At 51.2% G+C, this 17,227-nt stretch overlaps 7 protein-coding genes across 7 annotated transcripts; 3 read left to right on the forward strand and 4 right to left on the reverse strand.

Moving 5' to 3' along the window:
• Positions 1-112: 112 nt before the first annotated feature.
• TRV_01280 (forkhead domain protein) lies at positions 113-3,899 on the reverse strand (the record flags this gene model as incomplete). Its single annotated transcript, XM_003024522.1, has 2 exons — positions 113-3,564; positions 3,653-3,899. The coding sequence occupies 2 exons, from the start codon at positions 3,897-3,899 to the stop codon at positions 113-115; spliced, it is 3,699 nt and encodes a 1,232-aa protein (XP_003024568.1).
• Positions 3,900-4,385: 486 nt separating this feature from the next.
• On the forward strand, positions 4,386-5,234 carry TRV_01281 (uncharacterized protein; the record flags this gene model as incomplete). The annotated part of the gene is made up of 2 exons (XM_003024523.1): positions 4,386-4,869; positions 4,939-5,234. The coding sequence occupies 2 exons, from the start codon at positions 4,386-4,388 to the stop codon at positions 5,232-5,234; spliced, it is 780 nt and encodes a 259-aa protein (XP_003024569.1).
• A 705-nt stretch (positions 5,235-5,939) lies between these two features.
• Positions 5,940-7,163, reverse strand: TRV_01282 (uncharacterized protein; the record flags this gene model as incomplete). Its single annotated transcript, XM_003024524.1, has 1 exon — positions 5,940-7,163. One exon carries the CDS (start codon positions 7,161-7,163, stop codon positions 5,940-5,942), a length of 1,224 nt encoding a protein of 407 aa, XP_003024570.1.
• A 497-nt stretch (positions 7,164-7,660) lies between these two features.
• Positions 7,661-8,364, reverse strand: TRV_01283 (uncharacterized protein; the record flags this gene model as incomplete). The annotated part of the gene is made up of 3 exons (XM_003024525.1): positions 7,661-7,911; positions 8,048-8,161; positions 8,235-8,364. The coding sequence occupies 3 exons, from the start codon at positions 8,362-8,364 to the stop codon at positions 7,661-7,663; spliced, it is 495 nt and encodes a 164-aa protein (XP_003024571.1).
• A 268-nt stretch (positions 8,365-8,632) lies between these two features.
• Positions 8,633-11,860, forward strand: TRV_01284 (uncharacterized protein; the record flags this gene model as incomplete). The annotated part of the gene is made up of 4 exons (XM_003024526.1): positions 8,633-8,704; positions 8,866-8,991; positions 9,012-9,139; positions 9,313-11,860. The coding sequence occupies 4 exons, from the start codon at positions 8,633-8,635 to the stop codon at positions 11,858-11,860; spliced, it is 2,874 nt and encodes a 957-aa protein (XP_003024572.1).
• A 502-nt stretch (positions 11,861-12,362) lies between these two features.
• Positions 12,363-13,644, reverse strand: TRV_01285 (uncharacterized protein; the record flags this gene model as incomplete). Its single annotated transcript, XM_003024527.1, has 3 exons — positions 12,363-12,581; positions 12,638-13,211; positions 13,322-13,644. The coding sequence occupies 3 exons, from the start codon at positions 13,642-13,644 to the stop codon at positions 12,363-12,365; spliced, it is 1,116 nt and encodes a 371-aa protein (XP_003024573.1).
• Positions 13,645-14,192: 548 nt separating this feature from the next.
• On the forward strand, positions 14,193-16,000 carry TRV_01286 (uncharacterized protein; the record flags this gene model as incomplete). Its single annotated transcript, XM_003024528.1, has 4 exons — positions 14,193-14,196; positions 14,298-14,939; positions 15,007-15,234; positions 15,357-16,000. 4 exons carry the CDS (start codon positions 14,193-14,195, stop codon positions 15,998-16,000), a joined length of 1,518 nt encoding a protein of 505 aa, XP_003024574.1.
• Positions 16,001-17,227: the final 1,227 nt, after the last annotated feature.

The following is a 17,227-nucleotide window of genomic DNA, read 5'->3' on the forward strand; positions in this document are numbered from 1 at the left end:
GATAGGGTAAGGAGTATATTAGATTCAACCATGAGACATTCCCAAAGAATTCATTAGCCTCCTCTCTCAACGAAACATCCAAAGTTTTCCAGGGTTCATAATCGGCGAGTCTTCAATGATCTTGTCCGAGACTACCAATTATACCTCTCAGAGCATCAATAATAACAGTTTCATCCTTCGTCTCACCGCCTGGGAACGAGCTTTCCTTTGCGTTATGGAGAACCCTGTCGCGCGCACTCCGTAGGACGTTGCGGATGTAATCTTTATCCTCATAGTCCTCTATAAGGACTGCCTCGAAATTATCAATTGCCTGGTTGGCTCGAGCTAGGAAAGCAGGGTCCATGCCGCCTGGTTTCTGCACCGGAGTCTGAGCAGGAGTAGGAACTGGAGCTGGCACAGAGGCATTTGGCTGAGTGGAAGCTGGAGCCGTTGTAGGCGGTGGATGACTGGGCTGAGATGCTGGGGCTGAAGTAACAGGGGTATTATGCAGCGGCGGAGGCGGTGGTGCCTGAGCATGCTGTGGTGGTGGCGGAGGCTGCGGCTGTTGTGGAGGACGATGGGGTTGACCATGATTAGGGGGGAGTATTTGGTTGTGAAACCTATACTGGTTTGGAGGAGGTTGCTGTTGCTGTGGAGGGGGTTGAGAGTGATGTGGTTGCTGCATCTGCGGCGGCAGCGACCTAGGCTGCTGCTGCTGATGATGAATAGGCGGATGAGTTGGGGGTGGTGGATGCGGCTGTATAGGCTGTTGGTGAGGTGGCCGTTGCTGTGGCGGAGGAAATGGAGAAGCAAGGATATAAGGAGAACGATATGGAGTAAGATTCACGACAGAAAGAGCGGGTGGGAGACTTTTGAGTAGTTGTGGAGGTAGATTAGGGGTAGGAGGATGTGCTGGGGGAACTGCTACAGCTGCTGGAGGCTGAGGCGGAGGCGGAAGTGGAGGAGGTTTAGCCGCTGCCACAGGCTGGGAGGGTTGTGTAGCGGACGGCGCTTGTAGGGGAGCCTGTTGTTGCTGTTGCTGCTGTTGGTGTGGTGGGAACTGAGCATTTGGCGGAGGTTGTTGGTACGGAGGATATTGACGACGGTTGTTGTTGAATTGGCCTGGAGGAGCATTATAAGGAGCTCCAGGTGTGTTTGGTGGAAGGAAGCGTTGCTGGCTGTTGCTAGATACGTCTTGGACTGGTGGAGGCGACGGACGCCGTTTCTTCTCCTTGTCCACCGAAGCGCCGGGTATTAGTTTCCATGACCATCCTTTGCCGTCCCGTTCCGCATGCATGAACAAATGCGTGTTACCGTTGAGGTTGTGTCGTACACTTGACGTCCAACCTTCGGTCTCACACTTGAAGCGGAAATAGGGGTATTTGAGCTTGAGAGCACGGTATATCTGTTTTAATGTCATGGGAGTAGGAGATTCTGATAATGCATCGAAGATGAGCACCGCATAGTTATACGGTGGTTTGGCGAGTTCCTTGGGGGTATAGAAGCTCTCTGGCGGATAGTCGGGAGATGGAGACTTGGAGGGTTTTCGTTTCTTCGGTGCAGGAGGACGAATGGGTTCGGTGTGCTGTTGTATTTCCATGTTGGCTGCTATACCTGCGCCTCCTCCTTCGATGGACTGCATTACTGTTTCTCCAGGGGTAGAGTCAGGCTTCTTCCTCTTGGTGTACTTTCGTTTCTCCACCTTAACAGGAGCCGTAGATGGGTCCTCGGGGCTAATTGCGGAAGCAGCAGCAGGAGGAGCGGTAGCAGAAGCAGAGGCAGGTTCTTTGGCGGCTTTGGCAGGCTTCTTACCGGCCGTTGTACCAGCTGGCGGAGGGGAAATAGCTGTGGCAGCGGCGGCGCCATTAGCTTCACGTTTAGCGGCCAGTTTCTGTTCGCGTGCGATCTCTGCTCTTTCACGTTTGGACATAATACCGTCCTTGGGTGGTCTGCCGGGTCCGCGGCGTTTAGCTTGACCAGGTTCTGCGACAGTTGCTTTGGGGTCAGGTCGTTGTTGTTGTTGAGTCTTTCCTTTCGCCTTAACCGGTTCATCAGCCTCGCTTCGCTCCGATTCTTTCTCTACAGTAGGTCGTTCGACAGACGCTTCAGGCTCCTCGTTATCAGGTTGGTCAGGTAAGCCCTGGCCCATCTCCGGAGGCGAAGAAGGCGCGGCATCTGCACCGGTGTCTCCAATAGGCACGTCTGGTAGCAAAAATCGGACTCGGACACCACCTATCTGTATGAAATCTCCGCTGTGAAGAGGTCTGACTTGGCCAGGAGCCAGCCAATCGGCACCCATAAAAGCACCGTTGCGACCAATGACTTCCATCTCGAAGACGTTTTTATGGAAGTTGTATGCGATTTTGACGTGTTTCCTTGAAATTGCCCTATGCGAAGAACCGCCATGGGCAGGCATGGGTGGGTGTATGGGGATGGTCGGACATGCCTCTGGTGAAGGAAGCAATGAAAGAGTATCGACTCTCTTGGGTTCATGGTGGCCTCTCTGCAGCGATTGCATAGCTAAAGCGTTATAGTCAGTCATCTCCCGCGGTTCGGAGTTTTCCTGCGATTCTCCCTGAGATATATGCAGTAACGGCCGGGCAACCTGATCGGCCGAAGAATTGGATGATTTCCAGCTCATCTGTGGCGGGCCATTCTGGGGAATGTCAGGGTCAAAGCCCATGATTCCGCCCTTGTCGCTGATGACACTTCCCATGTACGCACTGCCTTCTCTCTTGACTCTACTGGGCGTGCGGGTCTTGTGTCCACTGGAACTATGGGCCTTGTTGTTCTGCTTGGCCTGATACTCTCTCTGAAAAGCGGCGCGAGCAGCTCGGACATCACGTCCCAGGATGAAAGAATAGGTATTAACGTAGAAATGGCCATCGTCAAACTCGAGTTTCGCAAACGCTTGAATCCTGGGCTCCGATCCAGCAACTGATTCAGAGCCCTCGCGGCCCTTGACGTCTGTTGAATTGGAAAAATCCGGGTATCCTACAATGCGTGGCGTTGGTCCACCTCCGTTCATGGTCGGCGAGTCATCATAATATGCAGCACCGCTGGTAAGCAATGCGTTTTGATCAATTGCATCTCGAGGATTTACAGGCGTGGTCGCCAGGGCAGAGAAATCCGAGAAGTTGTGAGCGTTGAGATCTGAGACCTTGAGATCGACATTGTCCAGTGATCCGAGCATAGACGGGTCGGCCTGCATGTCTATGGCTGGTAGCGCATCTGATGCAGATAGGTCCCCCATCTTAGGCAGTCCATGGAAGTCGTTCACTGCGCTCGCATCGGTGGCGTTTGGTTGTGTCGCAGCAATTTCAGGCTTCTTGTCTTGCTCTGGCTGCTTCTGCTCACTTGAGTTCGACCAGGCGTTACCGTCACTGTTGGCCGCAGCAACTGGATGGTCGGGCGAAGTATTATTACTATTATTATCTGTGGTTGTCGTAGTAGTAGTAGCTGTAACTGATGTGTCTGTATTCGGTGCAGCGGCAGCGGCGGTGGTCTGACTGGAGAGAAGCTGTGCTAGCAGAGTAGATGCGGCGGCCTGCTTCTGGGATTCCGACTGGGGGGAACGCTGCCGGTCTGCGTTGGTAGAGTTGAAACGGTCAGCAATGAAATAACGTCAGAGCCCAAGGGCTCGCTGAACTCAAGCAGCTAGGAGTTGACGTACCGGGACCATCTTCAGACGAGAGTTTGGTCTCACTAGTATTCGCCGCCGATGGCAGCGTCGCGGCGCTGGCTTCTTCTGCGGCGGTAGAGGCGGGCGTGGGCGTCGTCTGGCGCTGGGACTGCTCGCGGTGGTGCTGGGGGTGCTGCTGGTGACGGTCATCGAGCCGGTCAAAGCTAGACCTCTCTGGCACGGCGTCGGGAGGCGGAGGCCCCATGAGCGACGCCGCGACGGCCTGGGACGAAGACATGGTCATCACCGTCGAGAGCGCATCCCTCTGGCTTTGCTCGGCCTCGTCGTGTGCGTGCGTGCGGGTCGTTGCTGCGTCGAATGCTGCGGCGCCCGTCGTCGTTCGTCGTCGTCGTCGTCGTCTTAAGGTCTCTTCTTGCTTCGAGTCTGCCAACTCCTTACGATAAAAAAAAATGCCGAGCGCGGATTTTGCATGGGCCCGCCTTTGCCTGTTTGGGGTTAGCGCGGGCCTTATCCAGACTTCTTTTTTGCTTTTACTTTATATTATTATTGTTTGCATCTTATTTCTCTATGGAGGATAATCGAGGATTGACGGAAGTGAGGAGGACGACGAGGAGGACGCAAAGGCAGCGAGAAGGAAGCAAGCCCGTCGTGGTTGTGAGTGGCTGGCCAGCAGCTGCCTGCATGTCAATACGAGGCTTCTAGTTAAAAAACGATACCCAAAGGGAAGAAGCAGAGAAGAAGAGAACGAGAGAAACAAGACGAGATGCCAAAGAAACCGGCAAAAGAGACGGCCAAAGTGACGTCTAAAGTGGCAGCCAAGTCAAGGGAAGAGTCCCCTGCTCAAAAGACCCCTAACTGGCCGGCGTTACGCCCTCTGCCTCCAACTTCCGACCTCTGCTTAACCCCCATCCTGCCCTCCCAGATCTACATAATACGCAACCTCTTCTCCTCTGCGCTGTGCAAGACATACATCTCCTTCCTGACCAGTCTACCCTTGATCACTACTCCCGGCCGGCCAAAGAAGGACGAGGCACTGCGCGTCAACGACCGGTTTCAAGTAGACGACGCTTCCTTTGCCGAGCTCCTGTGGTCAGGCACGGGATTGAAGGAGTTGGTTTGCAGCAGTGCCAGCCAGAGTGACAATGAGGATGACGGTGAGAAAGTAGACTGGGACGGGGAGGTGTTGGGTTTGAATCCGAACATTCGCATATATCGGTATACCAAGGGCCAGTTCTTTGGACAGCATTGTACGTTTCTCTAACCGACTATTTTTCCCTGTGTATGGATAAAATGCGTTGACTGGTGGTTATATGTAGATGATGAGTCGGTGCAGGTAATGCATGGAACGCCGCCGGTCAAGGGGCGGACAAGCTGGACGCTGCTGATATACCTGAGCACCTGTTCAGGAGGCGAGACGGCTTTCTACCCTGAGCCGGGGCCAGGGAGTAAGAAAGGTAAAGCACAGAGCCAACCCGAGCCGGTTGTTGTTGGAATGGAGACTGGTATGGCACTGCTGCATCGGCATGGAGATGAGTGTCTGTTGCATGAAGGACGGGAAGTGACAGGAGGGGAGAAATGGGTTATTCGAAGTGATCTAGTAGTTAGACGGTGACAGACTTATTAACTGTCATATACGGAGTACTCCATTATGCGTTAAAAATGAGGATGAAGTTGTTTACTCTCCAATATATACACATTGCGGAGACGCTTTGGTTCTTTCTGGTAGTTAATCGGTATATCAATCTCAATGGGTCTGTGATGGCTTCTTTGGTCATGCAGACGCTGGCTTGCTTTGCCATTTGATAATAGCTTTTGGCCATTGAAATGCCTCTAACTCGATTTCTTTAGCAGACATACAGCTTCTCAGCTTCGTGCTCTCTTGGAATGACTGTACTTGATTTGATAACTGTTTAAACAGGACCCTCATCTTCTTTTCTTACTGTTCTCCTACCAAAAGATGGCAAGGGGGAAGTGCAAGTGTACTGCTTAGTAAGTAAATCCCGAATATCAGCCAATGATATAACTTCGTTCCTGCGCAGATGTATTATATAATCAGAGAACCGTCTTTTTCCATGACTCTAATTGGTTCATTTAGCCCACCAGCGTTATCTTTTTTAAGAGCGAATGACGAAACGAGACTTTGTACTAGCATTTAACATTAATTCATCCAACGAGAAGAAGAGAAGAAGAGAAGAAGCATCTTTTAAATGCCCACAAGACAAGACACAAAACCACCACATGGTAAAAGCCATTCCAGGTGAAACTAGAAGGTGACGGGATATGTTAGGAGTTTAAAAAACACCACGTACGTTAACTACTAGGTACCCTTTTGCTCTTTACCGGCCTCCGAGTCCGTGGCACTGGCTGTGCCATAGTCTTCTCTCCGCATAATCTCCTCCACGGGCCCAAGCAGACGCTTGAAGCCGTCTCTACCGAGCTTTGCAACCTTGACCTCCGACTTGGAGACGACGGTGGCCTGTCTAGGCTTATCATCCAGCAACGCCAACTCACCAAAGTAGTCACCACGCTTGTACTCTTTGACCGGACCCTCGATGCCGGCCTTGTACGCCACCGCCTCGCCGGACTCGAGCAGGTAGAAGGACTCCCCTGGCTCACCCTCGGCGATGATGGTGGCTCCACTGGGGTGCTTGACGGTGTCCAGGGCATCGGCTATCTTGGAGCGCTCATATGGCTTGAGAGACGACAGCAATGGCACTTCTTCCAGGAAGGCCTCGTACATGCGTCGACGCTGGAAGGCGCTGTCCATTAGGATGCGTCTGAAGGTGATGCGGTCCAGGGCCCAGAGGGTAGATGGTTCGGTTGAGATGACCGTAGCTGCACGCGGGGCGTTGTACATCAGAGCCAGCTCGCCGAATGCACCTCCCGGCCCGATAGAGGTGACTTTTGCGCCTAGGCCGGCCAGACCACCTGGCTGAGCAGTGCCGGAAGGGTGGATGTGGATGTCAAAATGGCCTGATTCGACAATGTAGAAGAAGTCGCCTGCGTCTCCCTGGGTGATGACCTTGATGTCCTTGGCCGGCACGGGCTTCTCGACGAGGGCGTCCAGCACGGTCTTGAACTGGTCGTCGTCCAGGTGGGCGAAGAGGAAGTTGGATGAGACCGCGGCCTGCAGACGGGACAGCTGGGCGGGACTCTTGGGGTGGTGAGGAGGGGTCCAGCTGTCTGTTCCCGAGGTCGTTGGGTTCAGGGACTCGGCGGAGACGGAGGTGCGGCGGCCCAGGGAGTAGTTGTTGGGGAATCCGCTGGATGCTTCCTGGTGCTGGCCGGCAGCGCTGCCAAAGGGGCTGGCCCCGAACATGTTGCTAGCTGACGATCCCGAGCTGCTGGTATTGGTATTGGTATTGGTATTGGTGTGGGCGTTGGTGGTGTATGTGCTTCTGGGGACCTCTCTGCTGCCGGCATCTGGCCTGACGGGGTCTGTGGGCGAGGTGACGTTCTCTTCCTCCTCGTCGATGCGGTTGACGCTGCTGCCGCCACCGTTGGCACTGAACGGGTTAGAGACGAAGTGCGATTGAGACATCGGTCTCGTCTCGACTTGTCTTTTCTGTGTGTCGGTCTGTTGTCTCCGGCAGTCGACTCGGTGCCGGGCCTGGTGTTGGTGCTAGGTGCTGGTGCTAGGTGCTGATGCCGATTCTCGAGCACGCTTGATCTTCGTTGTCCTTTGATGGCTGGTGATGACGGCGATGCTTCCTCTGATGGCGATGTCTCTTTGTGGCTTGCTAACTAGTTAGTTAAACTGGAAAAACCGCCACAGTCAAGGGAAACCAGGGCGAAGACGGTAAAGCCTGGCCACCAAACGGGCCTGCAAAGGAGCGAGTCTTATCGAGGGAGCAACCAGTTGTCTTGCTGGGGTCTGTAATGCTGGGGCGTCTCTGTATCCGGCGTGCTGCCTGGCCTGGTGTCTGGGGGAGGATGGAGGCAGCCTGCGGTCTGGCGTGGGGTTGGGCGGGATGAAGATGAACTAGCGCACGATGCAGCAGAAGAAACGCGAACAGTCAAAACCAGGCAGTTAACTAGTTATCTGAAGCTAACTATTTCGCAGTGAGCAAGCAAGACGGCAGAGACGAAGACGAGACACAAGACGCAGAAGAGGCAGAAAGAGGCTGAAGATGGGAGGGTCTGAAGCCAGGTAGTTAGGTAGATTGTAGGCGAAGAGGCCGCGATGACGTCGAGACGAGCCCGAGCGAAAGCAAAACAGAGAGACCAGAGACCAGAGACAAGAAACCAAGGTCGCCCTCGCTCGCTTCTCTGCCGCTTCTCTTCTCCTTCTAGAACGTCACCAGGAAAGCTACCCGACTCTCAAGCTTCGCCAGTGACTTTGGTGCCGGTAGCGATACTCCGCCGCCCGCAGAGGTTGCCGCAGAGGCTGAGGTACCGCTACGGGCTCTGCAGGTATTGCCACACGTGAGTCTTTCGCTTCCATGGGACGAGACGAGGCAGCTCGGGTCTCCTTGCTGTTGTTGTTGTTGCTGTTGCTGTTGCTGTTGCTGTTGCTGGCCCTCGTATTGCAGCTGTCTGCTGTATAGTTACAGAATCACAGAGTTACTAGTTAATTGACTACAACTGACAGCTTCTCTCTTTGTAGTTATACCTGCAGCGTCTTCTGCGTCTGTCTCTGCTGCGAGTTGCTGCCCGCTGCCGACTTCCATCCAATAAACAGCGTCCGATAGCGCTTGCTTGCCTGCTTGCTTGCTTGCTTCTTCTTCTTCTTCACCAGCCATCTCTCTTAATTCTTCCTTTGCTCTGCCTCACCTCCAGCTTCCAGTCTGCTTCCCATCATCTCAGCGTCGTCTTCCTGTCCGACGCTTGCTTTTTTCCCTTTTCTCTGCGGAGTCCTGCTCGCTTAACTAGTTAGTTACAGCTGCGACGTGCCAATTGACATTCGACCAGAAGAATGGGATACTACACCTTCAGATGGTAAGTCCGGAACGCAACCTCCACCTCGCTCTCAAGGTACCATGGTTTCTACCAGACTATGGGAAATGAAAGATGCCAGAAAGAAGCAAAGAAGGGCAGCCCAAAAGGAAGAAGAAAACATTCGTCCCATTATTATTATCCATCGTTGGTTTTGGCCCTTTGGGCATCTTCGATCTATCGATTCTGGCTCCCCCTCCTGTTCAACCTGATAGCTCTCACTGTCATGTCAACCCATCAATTGCCCTTTGATAAAGAAAGCAACTAGCTAAAATAGCTTCTTCTGCTGACTGCTCAGGCCCCGACAGGCGCAGGAAGTCATCGTCACCGGCAGCTTCGACGACTGGGCGAGGAGCATCAGGCTCGAGAGGACGGACGCCGGCTTTGAAAGGGAAGTCCTCCTCCCTGAGACCGACGAGACGATCCTCTACAAGGTGCGTGTGGCCATCCTTAGTTCCCCCTCTCTATTATTTCTCTGCCCTATCTCTCGTCTCTGCCTCTTCCACTCTCTTCCTTTAGCTTCTTTTTTCCTCGTTTTGGTCCCCTCTCTGGTCCCTCCTGGTCCCTCTTCTCGGTGGCTGGGTAAGCAGATACCTCCCGGTACCTGTGCTGCCTGATGTTTTGGCGGGCGGGCGGATGTACCTGAAAGGTCGCCTTTTCGCCCCTACGTCATAACCACGACCACGCAAAACTAGCGCCGGACGACCATTTTCCCTCCCTTTAATCACAACATAAAACATAAACACCCCCACCAGCTCGATCATACGAACTTCTTCACATCCCACCGTCCTTTTCACTCTTTTCTTCCCTCTCTCACTGCTTCATAAACAACAACATTGTACTGACGCTCTGCTCTGCAAGTTCATCGTTGACGGACACTGGCGTACTGACCCTGCTGCGCTGCAAGAAGAGACAGACGAACACAACAACATCAATAGCGTTTTACTTCCAAGGCACATCTCGCCAACTTCTTCCACAAACATGGCAAACGGCAACAACAACAACAACAACAACAACAACAATAACAACAACAACAACCGTTCGGCTCCCACAACAACAACAATATCGGGAGTCACACCCCAATCAACCACTGCAGCACTGGCTGGTACTGTCCCCAAGGAGCCTAATGTTCACCAGGCTACCATCTCCTCCGCGGCTCCATGCTCCTCTACTGCCCAGCTAGCCGGTCAAGTGCCCTTTGAGAAGCCACCGGGAACTTACCCAGAGAGTCCCATCAAGGATGAAGGCTACAATGTTAACCCCCTACCGGCCACTGGCACCCTTGGAAACCCTGTCAAGCTTGCTCCGGGTGAGAAGGTGCCTGATTCGGCCAAGAACGTCTCCTCCTCGGGCATAGGCAGCAATGTAACCCTCGATAAGGGAAGCTACGAAAGGGGGGCTAGTGATCCAGCTATGGCGGCCATGGCTGCTGCTGCTGCTGCAACAGGAGCAAGTGATAAGAATAAGAAGCAGGGTGACTGCGGTAAAGACAGCCAGCAGAAGGTCTCTGGTAAGGGTGACCAGCAGAGATTCTCCGGCAGAGATGAGCAGCAAAAATACTCTGGCAGAGATGAGCAGCAGAGATCTTCTGGCAGAGATGAGCAGCAAAGATCTTCTGGCAGAGATGAGCAGCAAAAATACTCTGGCAGAGATGAGCAACAGAGATCCTCTGGCAGAGATGAGCAACAGAAATTCTCTGGCAAAGATGAGCAGCAAAAATACTCTGTGAGCCCTATGCCTGCTACCGGAACCATTGGAAACCCCACCATGGTCTCCTCGGGCGAGAAGCAGTCATGTTCGGCCAAAAATGGCACCCCCAAGGGCCAAAGCAGCAATGTCACTACCGACAAGCAGAGCTCTGATAGGGGAGCCAGTGACCCAGCCATGGCGGCTGCTGCCGCTGCAACCGGAGGAAACGGGAAGAAGAAACAGGGCGAGAACGGGAATGGCCAGCAACAATTCTCTGTTAACCCCTTGCCTGCTACCGGAACCGTTGGAAACCCTGTCAAGGTTGCTGCAGGTGAGAAACTGCCTGAACAAAGCACCATCAGCTGCAACACCATTGGCTCAAACGTCACTACCGACAAGAAGGGCTATGACAAGGATGCTAGTGACCCGGCCATGGCTGCGATGGCCGCCGCGGCAGCAGGAGGCAACAACAAGAAGACCGGAGGGATTAACAAGAAGCAGACTAACACCAACGATGACCAGCAACCATACTCCGTTAGCCCCTTACCTGCCACCGGAACCGTTGGAAACCCCGTCAAGACTTCTCCAGGTGAACAGCTACCGAAGTCAGGCGACGTCACCTGCAACACCATTGGCTCCAAAGTTACTACCGATAAGGAAAGCTATGACAAGGGTGCTAGTGACCCTGCCATGGCTGCTATGGCAGCTAAGCAGCACGACAAGAAGAACACTTTCTCGGCCCTCCCTGTTGATGAGCCCAAGTCCAAGTCTGTAGGCCCTAACGAAAACCCTTCTATCTCCTCTGCCGCTCCCCAGGCCACCACCGCCGGCCTAGCTGGTGGTGTGCCCCTGGAAAAGCCAGCTGGCTCTTCCAAGACTGCTCCTGCTGTCGGTGGCCAGCAGTATGACCCTGAAGTCCCCGCCAAGGAGGTTCCTGAGCGTGTCAAGGAGTCTATGAACAAGGCTCACGTTGACCCAGAGGCCGCTTGCCTTCCTGAGATGGTCCAGGAGAAGAAAGACCTCGAGAAGGAACTTAAGGAAGTCTCGCCAGCCACGGGCAGCGGTCAGCCCGCTCCCACCACCTCAGCCGCCGCCACTTCTACTGCTCCAGCACCAACTTCTACCACCACAACCACCACCTCCTCCACTGCTCCAGCTGCTCCAGCACCCGCTACTACCACCACCTCCACCACCGAACCAACTTCGAAGCAAGATTCTCTCCAGCCAGGAACCGGAACTGACACCGGAGACGTCTCACCCAAATCTCATACACCAGAGGTCCCAGCCGGAGGCGCTGTCTGTGAAAGCTCCGGGAACGATGGACCCGTCACCAAAGGAACTACCGCCTCCCAAGTCCCCGAGGCGCCCAAGGAGACCCCGGAAGCCACCACCGGCCCTGTTACAACTGAAGTTCCCGCTACCTCAGGCGCTCCAGAGCAGAAGGCCCAAGAACAAAAGCCAATTGAGCCTCGAACCACTGCCACCGTCACAGCAGGTGCAGACGCAGACACTTCAGCCCAGGAAGATGCCGAAGCTGCCGCTGATGATATGGACAGGAAGAAAAAGAACCGTATCAGCGGCTTCTTGTACAGGCTCAAGGAGAAGTTTGTCTAGGCGTCTCCCCTACCCAACCACTCTTTTTCACCGGTTGAATCGGCAGATATGAATATAATGTCTCTCTCCCTCCGGCATTCGTAATTTACCCACTTCAAATCGTTCGCTACCCCATTTCCTATGTTTTGCTCGGTTGGCCATTCTTGTCTTATGTTCATGTTTATGTGTTCTGTCGATATCCAAATTTGTCTGCTTGTCTTGTTCTAATGTCAATTCAATCAGTCAAGCTTTTCTTACTTAAGTTGCTAGTTAGCTAGCTTTACTTGTCCCAGATATAAAATATGTCTCTAATTCAGATTGCATTCACCTCATCGCTGCAAATTAGGTAGTTGCCTTTCTTCCACCTGTATTACTTCATGACTAGTTAATCAGTTGAAGTTGGGTAACATTAACTAGTTCTATTAAGCTAAATTTGACCAATAATGAGAAACCATAGTTATAGGGAATGGACAAGAAGAGATGGTCCAGGAACACCGTAACATGAGCACTGTAATTACTTCTATTACCCTGAAACTTCTGTCCCTGCTATACAATATTCATCGAGGGTAAAAAAGAATCGCTTGCGCGCCAATTCCCCAGTCTGTCCTCGAAGCGCCTCATCCCACCCGACCCAATCGAATACCAGCTGCTCGTGCTGTCGATTATCTAGGGAAAAGTCAAACATAGCTGTGTCTAGCTCTAATTTTGGCGGGCTAAGCAGCTGGAACGAATCGTAAAATTTCTACGTTATTAGTGTAAGCAGGAGCAATAAACTTGAAATATGTCATTTGTACTTACGATTCGTTCACCACTCAGTTCTGCACCGCCGTCAAGGCCTCTCCGCCAGACCTCAAGAAAGGCGGATATATTACCCACAAAGCTGACTCCATGTATCTCTGCAACTCCTTCACTATTAAGGGAAGCTGCTGTATTGGAGTTAGCGTCTACTTGTGGGTTTTTGATCACGTATTCAGGGAGATGGATGAATGCACGTTTGGAACTAAACCGTGGCCGTTCATCCAATTTCACAAGAAATGCAACTTTAACCTCGGGCATAGCTTTAAACCACTGTTTAATGCATTTTTCAAGCTCAGACGAGCTTTCCGTGAAACCTATTTCTGCAATGAATACTATTTTGTCCCGTGGGATCTTTCCACGACGTGGAGCACGCTCTCGTCTCGCAATCCTAATGTCAGGGATTTTCATTGCAGCGTTTTTCTCCCTGGATACGACGCTTATGTTCGTCATCACTTGGAAGGAATACTTCTCGTCGTTCCGCGTTGATTGCTTAAGCGCATTAGCCACGGGGTCGATGATGTTCCACATTAATGCATCGTGGATATTTGACGGTGGTGCGCGGAGCACGGAGGCGCTATGACACCCCCCATATACAAGATAGCCTGAAGGTTTGCCTTCTCTATGTGAGCGAGTTAGTGAGAATAGATACTTAAGTAACAAACCATGTACTTCGCTGCAACGTACCTCCCACTGAGGGAGCATTCAAAACCGTGCACAATCTTTTTGTAATCATGCTGCGATAGACGGTTCAAGACAAGGGTATCATGGTTACAGTCAGTAGGGAACCGTCCGGCAAATAGGTCTTTCGCCTGCGAGGGGCTCAATAGGATGCCGCCTTCAGTGACGATAGAGGAGCTATGCGCATAGTTTGAGACAGCCGAGGAAGTCTTCGTCGTGAGCAACCGGCTTGCGCTTTGGAGGGCTTTGGCAGTTAAACGGGACCCATAGCAGGTGGAGGATCCTATCGAGCGACGAATAGAAGACAAGAGAATGGGGAATTTTATCATTTCTCGACCACTAGACGAACTAAGCCTGCGGTTGCTAGAAACCACGATTGGTGAAGGAAGAAATAAGAAATTGACAAGGAGTTCTATGTGGAGTTATTCACTCTCAACTAGTTATATTAACTACACTGCGGTGAATTAAAATACCCGAATCTAACAAGCTTCACAGGATGCAAACTATGGAGATAAAATACGTAACTGACTACCAGCATTGCATATTCAACATTGGAAAATATCTAAAGTGATGCAGTTTCATTCTCAGGGATAACTAGTTAGGCCATCCAATCAGAGTTAGTTACTAGTTTAGTTAAATATAGAGACAAGACCCACTAGTTAGTTATCATCATCCAATAAGAACGACCGAGTCACGCGCGCTTACTTCCAGTTGTCGTTTGAAACCCAAAAAGAGTAGCCTCTGATGAGCATGGGCAGAGTCGAATTGGAAAATGATGGCAATGCAAAGAGGACCTTTGACCCTCTCATTCTCTAATTGCATGAGATGGCGCTTCAACCCTAACATCAGCTCGGTCTTTCTGCGTAATTTGCGCACGATGGGTTGGTATTTTCATAGCCTCTGGCATTTAAGCATCGTGGAAACTGACTTCTCAGAGGAGCTGGATCAAATGAGAATGATGGGCTATTTACATACACATCAGGACGATTCCTATATAACGAACAACGCCGTCTTGAAGAGCGACGGATCTCTTTCAATGTCGCTGCTCTGAAGGACGCTGCCGAAAAATACGTCGGCCACGGCAAAATTACTTGTCTTCAAAAACTTGCTGAAGGCGGATTCAATCGGGTATTTCTCCTTACTTCAGAGGATGGATTCCAAGCCATTGCCAAAATCCCCTACAGTATTACTGTGCCGAAAAAGTATACCACTGCAAGCGAAGTTGCTACAACAGACCTTCTGCGATCAAAGGGTGTGCCTGTGCCTCGTATATTTGGTTGGTCTGCTGATGCAAACAATCCTGTTGGTGTGGAGTATATTATTATGGAAAAAGCGTCTGGTATTCCATTGGAGACCAGATGGTTTGATTTATCGAAGCACGAACGTCATTATCTTGTGACGAGCCTTGTTGACATTGAGAAGAAGCTGTTTGATATTCCTTTTGGCAATTTCGGGAGCATATATTACAAAAGTGATCTACCACCGGATTTGCAGCTTGACTTATATATGAGTGACACAGATCCGGTCATGGTGTCACAAGATGAACGGTTTTGTATTGGGCCGACAACTGATTATATGTTCTGGTACGGCCAGCGCGCTGATTTGGATACATCTCGTGGGCCTTGTAAATATATCTCTTCTCCCACCCACAGTGTTTTGGTGAACACGGAAACTAATACGGAAGATAACAGGGAAAACGCCAAAGGATTACTTGATCTCTATCGGAAAACGGGAGTACGAATGGACAGAAAGATATGGCAGATCTCGCCCTATGAAATTTCCCCATGTTGTCCACTTCGAGGCCATCAATTCTCCTAATGAACACATTAGGTATCTCAATCAATATATGGAAGTGGCTCCTTACCTCCTTGGCTCGGAATCTCACACCGACCTAAGCTGTCCTCTCTTGCGCCACCCGGGTAAGGAAACCCTCCAACGTGATATGGCAACAAAAGCACTGGTTAATCTATTTATCATTCAGATCTTAATCCTGGTAACATATTTGTATGTCCGAAAACCCATAAAATTTCCTCGATAATAGATTGGCAACATGCGACCTTGCTTCCCCTACTGCTTGCCACGGGACACCCTCCTATGTTTCAGAGCCCAGATCAACCGCCACCAAAAACACTCGAGAAGCCCAGCCTGCCTGATAACTATGACTCACTCGATCCGGAGCAAAAGTCCCAAGCGGACGAACTTTATCGACGCAGGACGCTCTTTTACATCTACATGGCGTTCAATGGTGGCTTAAATAAAAAGCACTTGTCAGGGATGAAAGATCCTCGTGTGCTACTATCTCAACATCTTGTTGGACGCGCTGAGAAACAATGGAGTGGAGATTTTTTTAGCCTAAAAGGGGCTCTCATCAGGATATATGAAAACTGGCATCTTTTCAATGCACATCTATCGGAGCCACTTCCATGCCCGGTCTCGTTTACCCAGTCTGAGGTTGATGCGTATTACGAGCAGGAGCCAACCTGGTTCGAAATGAATGGTCTCGTTGAGTACTGGAAGTCAGAGCTAGGAGGTTTGGGCGATGACGGATGGGTGAGGACGGAAGCCTACGAAGACACTTTGAAGAAAAGCACTGAGTTAAAGCAGGTGTTATTGGAGGGCTCGGATACACCGGAAGAAGAACGGTGCGTTGAAGAGCAATGGCCATTCCAAGATCATGAGGAGTGATATATGCTCTAGTTGACTACAGACGCAGATAGAGGAGACCGCTCTCTAGAGTCCGAGATAAATAGACAAGTCAGAGAATCACTCGGTTAGATATGGCAGGTTAGTTAGAGACGCCTCATTGAGCTAAGGAGAAGCACGGAGCATGCATGAATACTCCGTACTGCACGAGAGACAGCCGAGGAACAGCCTAAAACAAATGTCTGTGCAGGGCTAGCAATAATATGTAGCCACACGTCACACTGCTAGTCAGGTGCATATGTACCAGCTCCCGACGCCTCCTACTTGATCGTATTTTAGGCATGGCATGCTTGTTCGGGCAATAAATAACGAAGTTTATTGACATTTTAATCCCATAAAAAGGGCCTGCATGCTGTTATGGGCCAGCTTCGATCGACGCTTTCGGCTGCCATTGGGCTAGGATGCCTTGCAGCGACGATCTCGCGGCGCCTCACGGGATCATGATCGGGGATCTACCCATAGTCTTATTGTGCAGATAAATGCTTGTTCTAGACCCTAAGCTGACAGTGCCCTCATACGGCAAGCCGGTGGAGAGCCAAAGATTCAGTTGTATTGGCCGCCATCTGAGGGTGTGAATACGGTGGATGCATATATTCTCATAGATTTAGAAGTCTACAGCTATTGATCCAGCAGGGTATTTCAGCAGGTGTTTTACTTCGAATTATCGAAAGGACACGCGCGAATGAAGAGCTGGGCTGCGACACATCCTTAGTGACATCCACCCTGGCAGAAAGCCATGCAGCTAAACTCACCTGCTTCATGTGATATGACTAAGGGAAACTACTAGTTCCATCGGCCTTGTTGGATTATATGTTCTAGCTAATCGTTGAACATACGCCACTGGGTCTTGGGAATCAGCGCTGTCAAACATTTAGCTATCCAATGCTTGACTCCTATTGGTTTCCAGGCACAAGAGGCGTCCTATCGTTTAAATTTCCCCTTTCCAATCGAGTAAGGAGGATGTTAAATTCACCAGTCATTTGCCAGACCTAGTCTACCTAAACATATTCTTGTCACACAACTTCCTGCATGCTTATTTATGGTAGCGTAAAACACCAGCTGCCAATTCTCTTTGAGCAAATCGAGATACCGACTCCCACTGCTGGCGTGAAGGCGGGAGACCAAACCCCGAGAAATAGTGTTTTCGACGTATAAGATGTATTTCTGTAGATGCAATTGCAATTAGGGCGGATGAGAACCGCTGGAGAA

Source organism: Trichophyton verrucosum (assembly GCF_000151505.1).
Source record: "Trichophyton verrucosum HKI 0517 chromosome Unknown contig00109_1.f1.exp, whole genome shotgun sequence".
In the NCBI taxonomy this organism is placed as follows: domain Eukaryota; kingdom Fungi; phylum Ascomycota; class Eurotiomycetes; order Onygenales; family Arthrodermataceae; genus Trichophyton; species Trichophyton verrucosum.